Source organism: Limulus polyphemus, unplaced genomic scaffold, assembly GCF_000517525.1.
Source record: "Limulus polyphemus unplaced genomic scaffold, Limulus_polyphemus-2.1.2 Scaffold866, whole genome shotgun sequence".
Lineage (NCBI taxonomy): Eukaryota > Metazoa > Arthropoda > Merostomata > Xiphosura > Limulidae > Limulus > Limulus polyphemus.
Window position 1 is genome coordinate 144011 of NW_013666476.1, and position 17441 is coordinate 161451.

The 17441-nt window shown below is 31.8% G+C and overlaps 2 protein-coding genes across 2 annotated transcripts in view; one reads left to right on the forward strand and one right to left on the reverse strand.

Moving 5' to 3' along the window:
• LOC106460941 (dnaJ homolog subfamily A member 1-like) overlaps positions 1–6977 on the reverse strand; it is a 14892-nt gene extending 7915 nt beyond the window's left edge. Inside the window, exons 1-3 of the mRNA XM_013920695.2 lie at positions 6774–6977; positions 5158–5299; positions 3452–3740 (exon numbers count right to left, since the gene is read on the reverse strand). Of these exons, the coding sequence (XP_013776149.1) occupies positions 3452–3740; positions 5158–5289 (421 nt within the window). The 5' untranslated portion in view covers positions 5290–5299; positions 6774–6977. The remainder of the gene's footprint in view (positions 1–3451; positions 3741–5157; positions 5300–6773) is intronic.
• A 2549-nt stretch (positions 6978–9526) lies between these two features.
• The window catches only part of LOC106460942 (ubiquitin carboxyl-terminal hydrolase 8-like), a 71501-nt gene continuing 63586 nt past the window's right edge, over positions 9527–17441 (forward strand). The window contains exons 1-2 of the mRNA XM_013920697.2: positions 9527–9727; positions 12961–13067. Coding sequence (XP_013776151.2) covers positions 12967–13067 — 101 coding nt within the window. The 5' untranslated portion in view covers positions 9527–9727; positions 12961–12966. The remainder of the gene's footprint in view (positions 9728–12960; positions 13068–17441) is intronic.

Consider the following 17441-nt stretch of genomic DNA (forward strand, 5'->3'; position numbering starts at 1 on the left):
ACTTGTACACATTTAAGGGATCATGGAGAGTGCAAAATATACAAAGGTATTGCAGGAAAACCTAAAGAAGTCAGCTGAAAAACTAAAACTCAGTCGAAGGTTTACATTTCAACAGGACAATGATCCCAAACACATACCAAAGGCAACCCAAGAATGGTTTCAGAGAAACAAAATTAAAGTCCTTGACTGGCCAAACCAAAACACAGACCTAAATCCACTTGAAAATCTGTGGAGAGACGTGAAAACTGCTGTGCATTGAAGACATCCTTCAACTTACAAGAACTGAAGGATATCTGCAAGCAGGAGTGGGCAAAAAATATCTCCAGTATACTGTGCAAAGCTAGTGGAGAGTTATCCAAAATGACTTTCACCTGTTATTGCTGCCAAATGAGCTTCAACTAAATATTAGCTGCATAATCATGTTAGGGGGGTGAAGACTTTTGCAACACGTGTTTTTAAGATTTTTTTGTGTCATATAACTAAAGTGTATAACAATGCATATTTTTTTTTCTTCGTAATCATTAAAAACCAGTCTGAGATTAATATAATAAATATTTTTGGCCATTTGAGTTTTGTCTTTCACAAGAAAATGAAGTATTGTATAACGTTTTGTTTTGATATGCAAGATCGCATGTTAAAGGCCACATTCAGTTACACTTCGCATTATAATTTTAAACACTCCTGAGGAAAGCCAAAATGTGAACAGCATAGCAATAGGTTTTAATGTGCTGTGATGATCGTTTCCTAAGCAAACACTGAAAATGGCAGCCAAAAGCAATAAAATCAATTTGAAAATGTTTCAGAGGCAATGGAAATTAGAAATTATTGGATACAAAAGTGTAGGAGGGAGAACATACATTAACTTCGTCTGGTGTAAAGCCTGTAGCCTGTCTTTTCTATAGTTTTAACAAAAACTGATAATTCTACTAACATAATTCTGAGTAACATTAAAGAGTAAATGTTTTCATGCTATTTCTCTGTCATAATGCATCACTTTATACTCACGTACTACGTATTTTTCTCATGAAAGAGGCCGTAGTTAGTTACACAGTTCATAATATGCATGGTTGGTATACACAGTTAATGAACATGTATTACACTTTTAAATTGAAAAACATATCACTTTCTTGAAGGAAAAGTAATGTTCTTGTAGATTACCTGAAAACTGAACATCAATGATGAACCTACTTGAAGTTTACGTTAACACAAAACTAAAAGAACACACTGGAAAATGTGCCTTTTACACAGATTTTAAAAAGAATCTTGATATAATTTACACTCAATTTTCACAAATATATAGTTATAATTCATTGTATATTTAACAAACTGAGGTTTTGGTATTCAATATACATTATTAAAAAACTGACCAACCAGTTAAAACTAGAAAATATGTATTCAGCTTAACTGAAACAAGAGAATAATAAAAAAAAAAGTCACATTTTGTTTACCTTTGCAAAAGCTATATCGATGTGTCATATGCTTTTAAGATATTCATTAACTTTACAAAATGTTCTTCTTCTGAATGTTTTTTGTACAATAATAACTTTGTAAGTTACATAAAACTGCACCTGTTTTACCGGAACACCTCCAATATTATAATTTTTTTAAATAACAATTTGGTGTGTTTACAAAGCATGTTTGCAATTATCGACAGACCAATCCAGCAGTCTCTCATATTAAACATTACTTCTACTTTACCATGAACAGGTGGCAAATTACAGATGATTTTCACCTACAAGTATCATGTTTATTATTGTTACGACAGCAGAAGTCACGTGACGCTGGTAACACGTAATGAGTATCTAGAAGGATTAGGGAACATCACGAATAATCCAGTATTTGCTAGACGCCCTCTATTCCTATATATAAGAGTGCCAGATAAAGCGAAACAATTAATAGGAAATTGAATTGCAGACAGGCAGAGATAGAGACGGACAACTGAGTCAAGCGCAGTAGTGACCGTAAGTAAAGTGCGTGAATCGTTGTGAATTATAGCGTGTGTTGAAGTTAAAGTAACTGTGGAAATTAAGTGTATTGCAAAGTTGTATTGAGAAAGAATAAACTAGTTTTATTTAAGAAAGGACTTGCATCACTAAAGTTTTATCCAAAAGAAATTATACGGGAAATTAACAAATGACCAGAGACGTTTATGAACACTTCACAATTCAATCTTAACACTCTCTCACTCACACACACACACACACACACTGGGCCATAATGCATTTATTACTACTAATAAATCATAATTCCTTTTCTCTCTGACATAACTATTATATCAGTGATAAAAGAAATAATATTAAACATAATTACAGTTATTAACAAACCAGTTTATAACAAACAACAAATTTTGAAAATAAACAAGATTTAATTACCTAAATAATTACTTCTGGTAACTAAAAATTGATTCTAACAACTGAGATGAAAATTACTTAATTAACATAAGTTGTAGAAATTAGAGATCTGAATAAAATGTAAACTAATCAGTGAAAGATTCATTTGCGATTAATATTTAATAAAAACATTTTTACATACTTTATAAAATCCCATTAAGTTCTTTAATTGCTGTTAACATGTTTCATCAAGTCAATAAACATCACTGCCTACACATTGACAAATGAAGTGATATAATTAGCTTATAGAGCTGACAATTAGTATAAACCTGCTTTAACTTTAAGCAATACTATGTAGGAGTCTCTGATTTTATGTTAGTGACAGATAAATACACAGTTCAATTGGAAGCAAGAAATTTATCTGCTAACAGATATATGCACATTCATTATAAAAAATGAACTATACACAATATTTTTTATTTCATTAACTAGATGGTTGCTTGTGTATTACGCAATTTATTATAATTACAACAAATGATAAAAAGTTTGAATTTGTACCTGAACATCACAATGTATATGTACAGACCTTACTCATTCGTACAGTGTAACAATTTCTTCTACACTGTTATGGGATTAGTTAGTACAAATCAACCATTAAAGGTTCCTACAGTACACTTCAAATAAGAGTTTAATTTTAGGAAAATTATGCTATCTTGCCTGGATAAGCAGACAGTCAACATTTTCTTACTCTTGAAAATGTATTTCTGATAGGTACCCACCTCCTCTCACCCACTTCTCACCTTTCATCCCCACTGAGATGCCGGTGTTTGTGGTTCATGCCTGCCAATTCTTGAAAATGAGGATTGTTCTAGAATAGTATAAATGGCGCAGTATGATTGGTGGAGAGTAGTCACGTGATCAGCACATGTTCTGAAATGATACAAACCTGATAAGGTATAAAGACTAGTGTGCTGTAGCAAAATTTTTTTTTTACCAATGCTTAGCGGGCAGACTAGGATTGAGAGGGTGCAGTAGTTTCAGAAACATATTTTTGTTTCTCTACATAAAATATCAAATGTTAAGGATGTATATTCTATAAGTTTAAAAAGAAAAAAATGTACCTTCACACTTATCACAGATGACATTTTTCTGTAGAGCTAATTTCCTTGTTGCTCCGTTGTAAAGTTCTTCAAGGGTAACTCCTAACTGATGAACAACATCTTTACCACGACGTTCTCTCCTTCCACCACCACCACCCATTCCAAAGAACATATCAAATATGTCCATGGGTGAAGAAAATCCATGACCACTTCCACCTCCTTCTTTGATGGCATCTTCACCACCTGCATCATAGATTTTCCTTTTTTCTGGGTTGGAAAGTACTTCATAAGCTTGGGAAATTTGTTTGAACTGTTAAAAAATAAAATTAAAAGATGACTATTTAACATGGGAAATATACAATGGAGAGTAACAGTTGCACCAGATTTAAACCTACGTTACAATGGAAAATAGTAACCAAATTCAATATGCTCTCTGTAGTCATAATTTATCATGAAAAGGAGACCTTACCAAATTTATTAATTTTGAAATAAATTTTTTATTTTCATTAAAACATTTTTTGCAAAAACTTGTGTCGCACTATGTAATTTTATCACTATATTACTCTGGAGATGCTGGACTGGACATTGTTCAAGTCATGTACAGTGTCCATATTGAGGTGTACTAATGAGATCACTGACAGCATACAAACCTTAGGTTCTAGCCTCCATTACACTGGAAATAAAATTGTTCAATAATTATTTATGGACAGTTTGTAAAAAAAGATTAGTGCTTTAGAAGTTTACAAGGTAAGGGTTGTAGAATGGTTAAATATATATATATATATACTTTCACAACCTAAAATAAAATCAAACAGTAATACTTCACTGGACATGACCAGTTGCATGATATTGGCTGTACTAACAAGTCCCAGCTGCAAGCGCTTCCAAATAATTTTGTATTTGGAACACTGATTTAATTAATGATTCCAATTAATCGAGTTCATTGCCCAGATCAAACTGTTCCATTAATCAAAATTAGGGTTTCTAATTATTACCGTTTTCAATTATTCCAACACTCAATCAAATTCTGGTTATGTTAATTTTTATGAAAATGATCAAGTAATCAAAATATATTGCTACCAAACTTCCTTGCCCTTTCTTTGTTATTGTAAAGCTGTTGATATTATTTATCTGCCATTGTCACAAATATTGAACTGTTGACAAAAGGGAAGGCAACTGCCTGGCAGTTACCCACTGCCAATCTTTTCTCTTTATTAACTACTGACCAAATACCACTAATTACCAAGCTCTACCTATTAGAAAGGATTCAGAATAGGATTACTACAATGACTCTTGGGTTGAATAAATTAATCTTATGGATAGGATAAGATCTATAACTTATTTTTTTCTTTAGAAAATATTATTTTATTAAAGTTTACAAGATTATCCAAAGGATCAATAGGATAGAGGCACCCAATTTCTTTATGCTGTATTCTGATAACACTATAAACACTTTTACTAAATGAATAATTGTCGTATGGGATGAAATGCTACCGCCAAAAGTGGAGGGCCAGCACTTCACAAAACTGGAATCAATTACCTGAATTATAAGGTGGGTTTAAACTTTTACTTTTGTTAAAGATGAGTGTACAAGGACAGCCATGAAGGCCCAAGTGGTCCCTTGTTGTCCATATGTTATGAATTGCTACATGTATTATCATTGCACGTTGTTAAGAAAACTTGTAATAATAAAATGGGAAGATAAAATTTTCCTCGGAACATCTTACCTTTTCTCCTTCTGAAGGATTCTTGTCAGGATGATATTTTAAAGCCAACTTTCTGTAAGCTCTTTTCAAATCACTATCACTACAATTAGGACTCACTCCCAAAATGTCATAATAGCCTGTCTCCTTCACCATTCTGATTTACCTGAAGTTTTAGTCAAGAAAATTAAGATCATATTACTATCTTCAATGGAAAACTAGCTCATAAGAAATTGAAAAAAACATAACTTTAGCATTAGACATTTTATAACACTAAATAAATTTAAAACAAAACTTCCAGTACTGCATCAGAAATGTTGAACATTTCCAAATAATGGTATTACATTTAATACAAGTATTTACTGAAAATTGAATGTAAATTATTTTTCTCACAGGATGGGTGGTTATGCAGGAAATTATTTAATTAAACAGTTCCTTGCTATCCATGTACAATACCCATGTTCTTCACATACATTTTTTTTTTTTCAAAATTACCATTTTCCAAGTACATAACCTTACGTTTCTCAATCAGACTCTAACCAATTTTTCATGTTTGTGCCCAGAAAGACTGGAACCTCAGTATCATCAGAGAAAACTTATCACCATCCAAGAATCTATCCAAAATGATAAACCAAAAGGGTCTCTACACAAACACTAAAAAGCCTTACTGATCAGCTTCACCCAAACAGAAAAATGACATTTATGACCACCATTCGGCCACCAAGCAAGACTTTTTACCACTATTTTAATTCTTCCATATAGTTAATACTCAATCAATTTATTTGTAAGTCAAGTGTAACACCTTATCAAAGGTTTTATGAAAGTTCAAAATACAAATCCTTCTGGTACTATCTGGACTCATTTATTCATAACAGAAATCTACCAACCAAAATCAAAACATAAAAAAATTCAACAGTGTTTATGTAAAATCTTTACATTACTACTAGTACTGAATTACAACTATCAATGTAAAAACACCACATTCACTGTGACTTGGTGCTTCTTCCATTTACACTGGAAATTTGTATTAATATAGCTAGGTCATGAAGAACATACCAGAAAACAATTAGGCTTCATTTATTTTTTCTAAATAAAATTATTTTGAAGCTGTACATACTAGTGCCCTAAACATATGCATGATAAATAATCTTAAATTCAATACATCTATTAAAAACAGTAGTTTTTATTAAATTTGAATATGCAAAGACCATATCAATATACTAACAGCTTGAATGAACACATAAGTTAGAAGATCACAAAGTCAACACACTGAAAGATACAATTTTTATATTAATGTATTTTTGTTTGTTTCAATGTTTGTTTGGTGTTGTTTTTTATTATTATTTTTTGCATTTACATTTTACAGTGCAAAGACGAGAGAAGAGGCATCCAAATGAAAAACTGGTCCAGTACAAAACATTAGCACAGTTAAATTCGAATTTCAATTTCTTACCTAGTTTTATCGTCTTATCAAATCTTTGTAAGAGTAAGACTAGTAGCAGTACTAAGTCTTAGATAAAATTTGACGTATAAGCTTAAAAATCTAAAAGTTAAATTTTTAGTTGAAGTTACGAATATATTCTAATTCTATTCCTAATCATCCAATATTATTTAGTTTGTACTGCATTTAAATAACTTACCCAAAATTATTTATATTATTCTACGGTGAATATAAAAATCTATACTTGGGTCTCCAGTTATATCTTTAAATTAATAAAATACTTAAGTTTCTTCCCAGTCAATAAATTACTATTTCAGTAGTTCTCAACCAAAGCACCAGTTTCTCACTCAGCCTTGGTTCAACTGAACAAACGCATTTCCTACTTGCGAATTTCGTTATCCCACTGAAATTTCTAGAACTCCGTAAATGCTTCTTTCCCTATAGAGCATGCGCAAGCTTTGTACGCCATAGCTTGTACTGTGTAAAAAGGTTATAGAAACATCGCGAAAGAACAGGGAGTGTGAGCTTCCTATGTATTCGCCTCACATGAAGTAAAAAAAAAAATGTTTAGTAGTGCTTCTGGAACTCTATATAATGCGTTGTAATATAAAATTAAAATAAAATAAAACAGATCGATATATAATATAACATAATGTTTAGGGACAATACGGGACCTATTCGTCTATCTCGGCTGTCACACCCTCTAAACCAAACTCTTATAAATTAATAAATAATAATAATTAAAAGCCAGCCCTTATCATTCATATAGTTATCAAGCTTTCTCTTAAACTTCCTTAAGTTTACTGCCTCCACAACATCCGAAGGCAACCCATTCCAAAGGCAAACAACCATGTTAGAAAAATATAACTGTCTTAGCTGAAGATGACTCCTACCTTGCCCAAATTTATATTTGTGTCCCTTAGTCCTGCTATTCTCGCCCCCCAATGGCACAGCAGCATGTCTGCGGAAGTATACTGCTAGAAACCGGGTTTCTATACCCGTGGTGGGTAGAGCACAGATAGCCCTTTGTGTAGCTTTGTGCTTAATAACAAACAACATCAACAATCTACTATTCTCGCCGTTAAGTATGAAAAAAGATGATTCATTAACACTATCAATTCCTTTTACAGTTTTAAACACCTCATTCAGATCCTCTCTAACTCTTCTTTTTTCAAGATAAAACAATTTCAAAGATCTTAATCTCCCCTCATGCGACAAATCCTCCATTACAGGCATCATTCTAATAACCTTCCTCTGAACCCTTTTTAACAATTCAATGTCCTTTCTAAGGTATGGAGCCCAAGACCGAACACAATACTCCAAATGTGGCCTAACCAATGACCTATACAATGAAATTATAATATATTTAGACGTGTATTTGGTATTTCTGTAAATATAACCTAAAATCCTATTTGCCCTACCTCTAGCAAAAGCACACTGTTTTGATTATTTGAGAGACTAATAAACCATTATACCAATACTTCTTTCTTTCGTGACACTGTTAGGGTTATTCCCATCCAAATTATACTTATAATTCAAATTATGATAATCCACATGCATTATCTTGCATTTATTATAATTAAGATCCATTTGCCTTATATTTGCCAACTCACTAAATGATCTAAATCATTTTGTAAAGCAGCAGCATCCTCTTCATTAGCTAGCAACACCCAAGACCTTAATATGATCTGTAAATTTAAGTAATTTATTGACCATTCTTTCACCTATGCCATTAATATAAAAAAAGGCAAAGGTCCTAAGACTGAGTTGTAGGGTATTCCACTTGTAACATTAATCTAGTTTGACTGAACTCCGTTTATAACAACCCCTGTGCTTTCTTCCATCCAGCCCCCTCTTCTATCCAATTAGCTAACTTATCCCCCCACAACTATATATATTTATATATATATATAGAGAGTAGTTTTTTACAAGCCTTTTATATGGCACCTTGTCAAATGCTTTCTGAAAATCCAGATACACCAAATCTATACCCTTACCATCATCTACATACGCAGTAACCTTTCCAAAGAATGTCAAAATATTTGTAAGGCAAGATTTTCGCTTAATGAAACCATGTTGTTACAGAGAAACTCCAATGAAGAAGTTTCCATTGGAAATTCAACCTGCGGAAGAACCTAGAGCTCTGTCGAAACCACTTCCAGCGGATCGTCAAGACAGGACAACCAGTGACGATGAAGAAGAAGAGACCATCCTTTTTGCATACCATAGAGAGAAAACAGACAAAAACTTGGTGAATGGACAATATAGTGCACTTTTAAACAAGTATATTAAGATTGTTCAAACAACTTCACAATACAGGAAAGGAGCAGTGATGTAAGCAGTACATCTCAAAATTATAATGTAGCTGTTTGCTAGAGAGAATTGCAAACCATTATGATATAATAACAGAGAAGAGTCATCTAATGTCTAGAGACATGGGTACATTATAAATATGATGTTAGGGATGTGTAGTGAGTAATTAAAGAGCAGTCAAGGAGTATTCAGTGAGTTATTCATTTAGTTCAGAAAATTTATTCACAGTTCAGTATAAGAAGTGAGTTTTATCGAGTTTATTCAGTTATTCGATCAATTAGCAATGAAATTCTCTCTGTAAATGTAAAGAAGTTTATTTGTTGAGTTAGGCATGCGTATCATAAATCTCGGAATTTTTTTATGAAGCGTCATTTGTGCATTTAAGCTTACAACTAAAAGTGAAACTAGCTTCTATTGTAACAAACGTTAAGGAAGAAATAAACTAATTTACTACAGTTAAGTTGAATGGATTTCGGATTATTTTTAGCAGATAATTTAAAACAACCCGCCCAACAATAAAATACGTTACAACAATAAATGTTTTTAACACGATTGCAAAATATATTTTGAATAGGTACAAATTATTTATCTTTAAACTTGAAAAATTAAATGATTTTGTTAATGTTGTTACGCCTATAATAGCCACTAGAGGGAACATCTGTTTACTACCAAGACTGAATGGCCTAATGTTATTAATTTTCAACTTAATAAATTGCTTAATTAGGACTTACTGTTGTTAATGTTGCGCAGAAGTTAAAAGTTAACAGTAAATATTTTTTAATACATGTATTATTGAATTTGAGATAGGCCTTTTTGTTTTTGTACAAATAATTTCAAAAGGTATAGTATTACTGTTAGTATTGTTAACTGTTAGTAGTACTAATATTTTTGATAACTTATTAGTATTACCTGTCTATATTGGCATCTTATGTAATTGGGATATAGTTTAAAATGTATATCAATTTTCATATTTAATGGTGAGAGTGGTAGGACAAGGGGACACAAATATAAAAGTTTGGCAGTGTAACAGTAACAGTCATCTTCAGCTTAGAGTTAGGTGATTTTACTTTTCTAACACTAACAGAGAGGTTGACCTTTGGATTGGGTTGCCTTCTGAATTGGTGGATACAGTCAATTTAATTTAAGGGAACTTAAGAGATGACTCGATAAATATTCAAGACATCGCAGCTGGATGTGAGTTTTTGAAGTGGATGGGCCAGTCTCCTTGGATCAGTAGGTCTCTTCTTGTCCCTTAAATTTATATTGTTATACACACATATATATATATATATATGTATCTACTGTTATCAGGTGAATTATTTTAGTAATGACAGTTACTAGGTATTGGAAGGTTAGTATACAGTGAGTGTATACTTAAGGATCAAAGCATTGTTGACATATCTTCAGTTTATAAAAAGGGATGATAAGAATTGCTGTGGATATTACTTAGCAGTTAGTCTTACTTCTGTTTTGGAAAAATTCTAGAGAATCTGATTAACTATATGAGAGAACCAACATGTATTCTTTAAAGGGAAATGTTGCCTTGCTAAACTGATATATGTATATATATATATTTTTTTTTAAAGATCTTACTTGTTATTTTAATGATAGAAAGTATGTGGACTTGATGTATGTAAATATTTCCAAAGGATTGTTATAAGGTCAACACATATGATTAGTTAAGAAAATAACACTGATAAAGGGTGGGGAAAACTAGTTAGTTGGATTTTTGGAAGGTTGTATGAGATAATGCAAAAAGTTTCCTTTAATGGAATCCAATTAAACTAGACCCCCTCACTTCTTGTGGCATGTCTCAGAGGTCACTGTTTGGCCTTTGCTTTTTCTTATTGGCATAAATAATATTGATAGGAAAATATTATGCAATTTAGTAAGGTTTCATGATGGCATAAAACTCATGAGTATGTATAGCTGTACTAAGGATTTTGAGTTGCTACAAAATGACCTGAATCAATTAGTAAATTCAAAATAATGCTTTTGGATTATAATTTGGATCATATGTTTTATACAAGTGGGAACTCTTTACACTGTGTAAATGAGTTAAATATCTTTGCATGATGGTGTATACAAGTCACCCAAGCTATTGAGTCAGTGATGTATTGCATATATTACTAATAGGATTTAGAATGTATTTATAGACAGCTTGATTAGGAGTAAAAAAAAAAATTACCTCTATACAAATCACTTGGTAGGCCTCGCATGGAATACTGCGTATAGTTTTAAGATCATCTTGAGTTGACTGTGAAATGAATGAGAACTGCCTATAAGAGAAACACTTGTAGAAAATATATTGGTGACCATACAATCTACTTACGCAGATCAAGTGTAGAGGAAGATGCTTCGAAAGTCTTCTGCTTTAGTCTCCAATATATTTTCTACAAGTGTTTCTGTAATAGGCAGTTCTCATTCATTTTTTTTTTTACAGTTAACAAAATATTACTTTTCTGCCTAAACTATCTATCAAAGAAAAAATCATATCTTTCTTTTCTTTTAATTGCATCAGGGGGTGTAAATGGGGTAGAGCTTTTTGTTGTTCTGTCAAGACTGTCTCATGAATTTGAATCATTTAAATGTTTATTGAGCCATCTGTTAGCTTATTTAAATTTACTGAATCTACTACATCTGATGGTAAAACATTCCAAGGGATAACCATCCTGTTAGAAAAATATAACTGTTTAAGCTAAAGATGACTCTGCCAAAAGTATATTTTTGTCCCCTTCTCTTGTCCTATTATTCTCACCATAAAATAGATGATGCATCGATACTATTAGTTCCCTTAATAATCTTAAACACCTCAATGAGATCCAGTCTAACACTTGGTTTACAGTGTGAAGACAAAAATCTTGAAGCGGGACAGAACATCAAGATTAATGTATTAACAGTCTATGTCATGCCTCATATCAAGAGTAAGAGTGAATCAAATTGTTCAATCAAGCTCACCAGTCATCTGAAGTATAATCTCATTATGAAATTCACCACTATCATATCATTTTTAATGTTTTATTAAATGGTGCTTATTAAAGTATTTGAAATTGGTTGTGTGTTAACAATTAGCAATGGTATGATTGCTTAAATTCCAAATATACAACTTGAAATTATGTTTTTGTTTTGTTAATGGCTTTGTTTTGAGTCAGGAAAAGTGACAACAATCCCAATAAAAACATTATATTTTGTAATTTCTGAGGAAAAAATTAATTTAGTGTTTTATTGGATGAAATATGTAGAATTAATGATCCAAAAGTTATTTACAATACAAATTATATACAAATAAAGTGCGAGATTGAATTTCTAATAGGAAATAATTAAAGAATGATTTGCTACAACAAATTAGTCATTCTGTTACAAATCAATTGACAAATACAGTGTGAATTCCCTACAATCTACCATTACATTGCTGGAGAAGGAAGAGTTTTAATCCATCATCCTTTGCTAATTTGTCATGGAATAATCTTTTGATCCATGAATATTTTGGATATTATGAGTAGCAGGCTTAACTCAGTGGAAATATAAAAATTGTTTGTGGAACCTGAACCAAGAATGAAAACCTGAGGAATCACAATTTAAGCATGTTCTGACTTTGTGTGTACGTATAATAGTTTATTTGCAAATTCTTTCAGGATCTTTTCATTACATTTGATAATGTTTGATTAGATAATTATTTTTAAGTAATACATTTTCAAACATATTTTGGGCAAATTCTTCCTAATTGCCAACATATACTAAATGAGTAGAAATAAGTTGATTTGTGAAGATGGAATACATATGTACACTATCCCTAAAATCATGCAAATGATGTGTGAAGTGCATGAGCTGATATGTTTTAGTTTTAAAAGTATGGAATTTTGAATTCTGAATTCTTTCACCAAAATTGTTTAATACAATTCTTATGGTAGTAGACAATACATATTTTAATGTTATCATGAAAACGTCTGGTCAAAACATTGTAGTTACATACATCATATGTACTTATGTATTTTATCTCAATAAAATGTTTGTTTATAATTTTGACTGGTTGACTGTGAAATGGTTTAATTTAATTTGTTTTTGTTTTTTAGGTCAAAATGCCAGGTGCTGGAGTTAAAAACTTGTACCTAGCTAAATCACTAAAAGAACTCAACAAACTCACGGACACTCCATTACAAGATGTGAAAAATATAAAAACGTAAGTCAACAATTTGTTACATGTAAACACGGGTTGGACAAAAAATTGAAACACATGCTAGTTTCAATAGGCACTTGCACTCCTTTTTAAAGTTTATATATGTAAATGAACAAACCTGCACATTAAGCATGAAAATCCAGTATCTGATGTGTTTGTGCAAAAGGGCTTACTATTTCCAATATTGTTCATTTTCAAACATCACTGTTTTCAAGGAACAACTTTTATGTCTTCATGTTACAGGGTCTATCTATCTAGTAGGGGCTTCCACAGCCAAAGTTCAGTAGGACTGGTGATATATAAAGAGCAAGAATGATAGTAAAGCTTTGGTGTGCTGTTGAGACTGCTGTACAGTAAGCCACATTGTGAAACAAAGAGGCCAGACAACAACAACAGAAACCAAAAACTTTTGAATTCAGCATAATATGCATGAAACCATTATAACAAAGAACTACAATGTATAGTGTGAGCTGAAAACCAATATAGAATGGCTATACACAAACCTGTCATTATACTGGCAAATATACAAAGGTACAGTTGTCATAAACTTTGAACTCTGGAACAGTAGCAAAAGGTGATATGTTCAAATGAATCAATTTTTGTCCTTGATTTTGCTTCAACCCCTGTGGTGGTTATTATGTCTCTCTTCGCCAACCTTCGGCCTACATTTTCATCCCACATATGACTTCTTCAGGTTCTCACACACACATCCTATCTCTCCACTTATCTTCCCCCTTTTCAGTTTTCTTTCCTCCTTCTTCTGATCCCCTTTATCTTTAATGTTTTCAGGATATGGTTTCAGATCTCTTGGCCAAGAATGCCAACAAGAGGATTATTACTCTCATTTTTTGTGGTCCCCAAGAAGACCAGGGACTGCCATTCGGCTATCAACCTGTTATCTTTTAAGCAGTTTTTTTCTCATCCCTTGGTTCTGTATGGTGAGTTTCTTTTCTCTCTGGTGGCTCTTTTCATTCAACTGTAGATAGCCAAGGTAGATGTTTTGGATGCATTTTGATCGCCCCAACCCCCAGATGGTTTCACTATTCCATCCATTGGGATCAGGTCTTCCAGTTTTATGCTCTTAATTTTGGTATTGCATCTCCTTGTTGTCTTCAATCGAGTCATGGGGGGTAGGAATGGCACTCACCTATCTTGCATGGATTGGGGCTGAGACTCCATTATTATGTGGTTAATCAGCTTCTCCTCGTCCCTTGTGCTATTTTTTTTTTCGTCAAGTACAGAATGGTCTGGAAAAGAAAATGTACAAATACTGCTGAAGCAGTGTTGCTGAAAAACCTATCTCTACAACAGGTGCAGAGTAGGGACATGTTGGATATACAAGACTGTTTAGTGTAGGCATTATTATTTAATTTATTTTGGGAGTTAATATTTCAAGATTGTTTATTTTTTTCATAACAAGAGAATTATTTTAAAGGTGATAGTTATGACAAATTTGGTTATGTAACTCAGTAAGAGTCATACATTGTGTTTGTAATTCATAGATGTCGAGGCTGTCGTACATTGGGTTTGCAATTCATTGATGTTGAGACTATAGAATTTTCTAGAGGCCTCAGTGATAAACATATAAATAGTGGCGACAAAACGAGTGGGAGCGGGGACAAAACAACATCAAATGAAAGAAAAGTGCAGACAGCGAAAAGTTGGAAATTGTAAAGTTAGCTGTTGTGAGAGTATATTGCCTTAATGGTTGATATGTTAAAGGGAGATTAATAGTGTGATAGGGATAAGGAGAATGATTTGTCTTGTCAAAGGGTGTTCTAAACTATTGAGCCTGCCTGTGTGGACTTTGATGGAGAGAAGACAATTATTGGAAGTTCAGGATACAACTGTGATAACCCACAAGGCAATGTAAGTGAATTATTCACCGATACTGTTGTGATGAAAGTAGAGAAAAATAGTTTGGCTTGTCAAATGGATTCTAAAGCAATTGAATTAGCCTAAATGGACTTTTGACAAGAAGAAGAGAACTGTGTAGTGTTTCAGGTACAATTGTGATCTCCATAGTGTAAAGAATTTTTGTACCTACGTTTTTCTTGTTTTGAATATATTATTTTTTAACAAGTGGAGTGCGTGTTCCTTAACACACACTCATATATATATATATATGAATTATCTCAGTGGATACTCTATAGCATGTATCCACCAATGATAATCTCTTTAAGCACCTTTTAGACAATTTCTTGCTTGGCTGGTGTGCAGTTGTGGAGCTATAATATTCTAGATGAAAAGAGCAGTGACCCAGTGATGGAATGCATGGTCTGTACACTGCAAGGATCTAGTGAAGAAAAATTGTTGTAAGCTGTTGGATTTCTGCAATGCTTAAATTTGTAAGCAAATGTTAATGAAATTTTGTAGATTATCAGTAAACATTACAATGCTTTCATACACAAAATATCAAATTATTTTATCAAGTCTTAAGGTTTATCAGGCAATGTCTTTCTCATATCTTTTTTTTCTTTTCACATTTTGCCTATCTATCATGCAAAGTAATATTCATTTTAAGATTAAAAATACTTTTATGCACCAGAAAATTTTTAAATTTCACATGTGAAATCTTTATAATGTCGAGATATTTATCAAATGTTTCTTAAGAAAAAACTTTTATATTTTTATATTTCATTTGTTATTTTCAGTAATTAATCTCTGTACGGGTTCGGTAGATTTGACTGATCTCGTCACCACCATAAAAAATTAGAAAATAAATCTAAATTATATCTCTTTTATTCTAGAATCAACACAAATTATAACACGAAAACATAAATGTTTAGACTAAATAGCTTAAATCTCATAACATTATACATTTATTATTTTTATTATATTGACTTTTCAGCCAAACCTGGCTAACAATACAGAAGTTACAATGATGCGGATCATGTGCACTCACCGTATCAAATAACATAAAACTGACCTTTGGTCTGTACAAAGTAACTTGTCTTGGCTGTGTTTTAGTAGACTAGTATTTTGTCAAATACATTTAAATTTACAATTATTATACATTATATATATATATATATATATATAAATTATTGCTATTTTGAAATAAGTTCTTAAGCTTATTTTTCTTAAAACAGAACAGTAACTAAAGAAGTAAAGCAAACAATTATCTCTTATAGTTATGACCTTTGTACTTGGTTGCTGGTTGACATAGGTTGCTAAGCCTTTAAAAAATTGCACGGGGAGGATATGAAACAAAATATTTTTTAGGTTTTATATATACATTTGAATAACTAAAAAATCATAAATTATACCATAGAATTCCACTATAATTTATCAAGCTTAGTAACTAAGATGTATTTTAGTCTAAAAAAAAGGAAATTTGGAGCAGACTTAAGACACAACCTACCTTGTTGAAATATTGGTTCAAAAGAAAGAATGGCACCAAGTCTGTTATAATGGCTGAGAAAGCCACCACGAGGACATTCTGAGCTTCCAATTGGTTATTCATGTCCTATATAGAAGTAAGTGAATATAAGGGTGCATTTCCAAAAATGGAAAGAGGTGGGCAGGGTGACACAAATTGAAAAGATAAGAGGCTCATATTTTGTATTGTCAGTATCGGTAATTTGAGTTTCTAAATCATTCAAAACTATAGACTTAGTATTTAGATTTCATAAACATCTAATTTGGACCAGTGCTTCATTCAACCTAGTGATTTTATCAGCCTCTGTGAAGTATTTTTATGGAAAACTTTCTTTTTGTGCTAGATTCCAAGCAGTAAGATAAGACATTAGTCAGCTCAAAAAATCATATTTTTTTTAGACCTAAATACAGCTTAGTTACTAAGTTTGATAAATTATAGTGGAAATCTGTGGTATTGGTATAGTAATTTATGATTTTTTGTTATTTCAAAATATAAAACCTAAAAAAATATTTTGTCTTGCACCCTCCATGTGCAAAATTTGATAAGGCTTAGCAACTTATGGCAAGCAGCAAACAAGTACAAAGTTCGTAACTAAAAGAGATAATTGTTTTCTGTACTTCTTTATTTACTGTTCTATGTTTTAAGAAAAAAAATTTAAGAATTTATTTGTAAATAGTAATAATGTATATAACGTATTATAACCAAAATGTGACTATTTTACAAAATACTAGAACACAATCAAGACAGGTCACTTTGTAAAGGCCAGATTCATATTCTTGGATACAATAACATGAGTAGAGGCAACTTCTGTAATGTTTGTGAGGCATGGCTGAATGGTCAATAAAATACTAATAATAAATACATATAGATATATATATATAATTTAAGTTATTTAGGCTAAACATTTGTGTTTTTTGTGTTATAACTTGTAGTCATTCTAGAATTAAAAAAAGCATAATTTATATCTATTTATTAATTTTTTATGGTGGTAATAA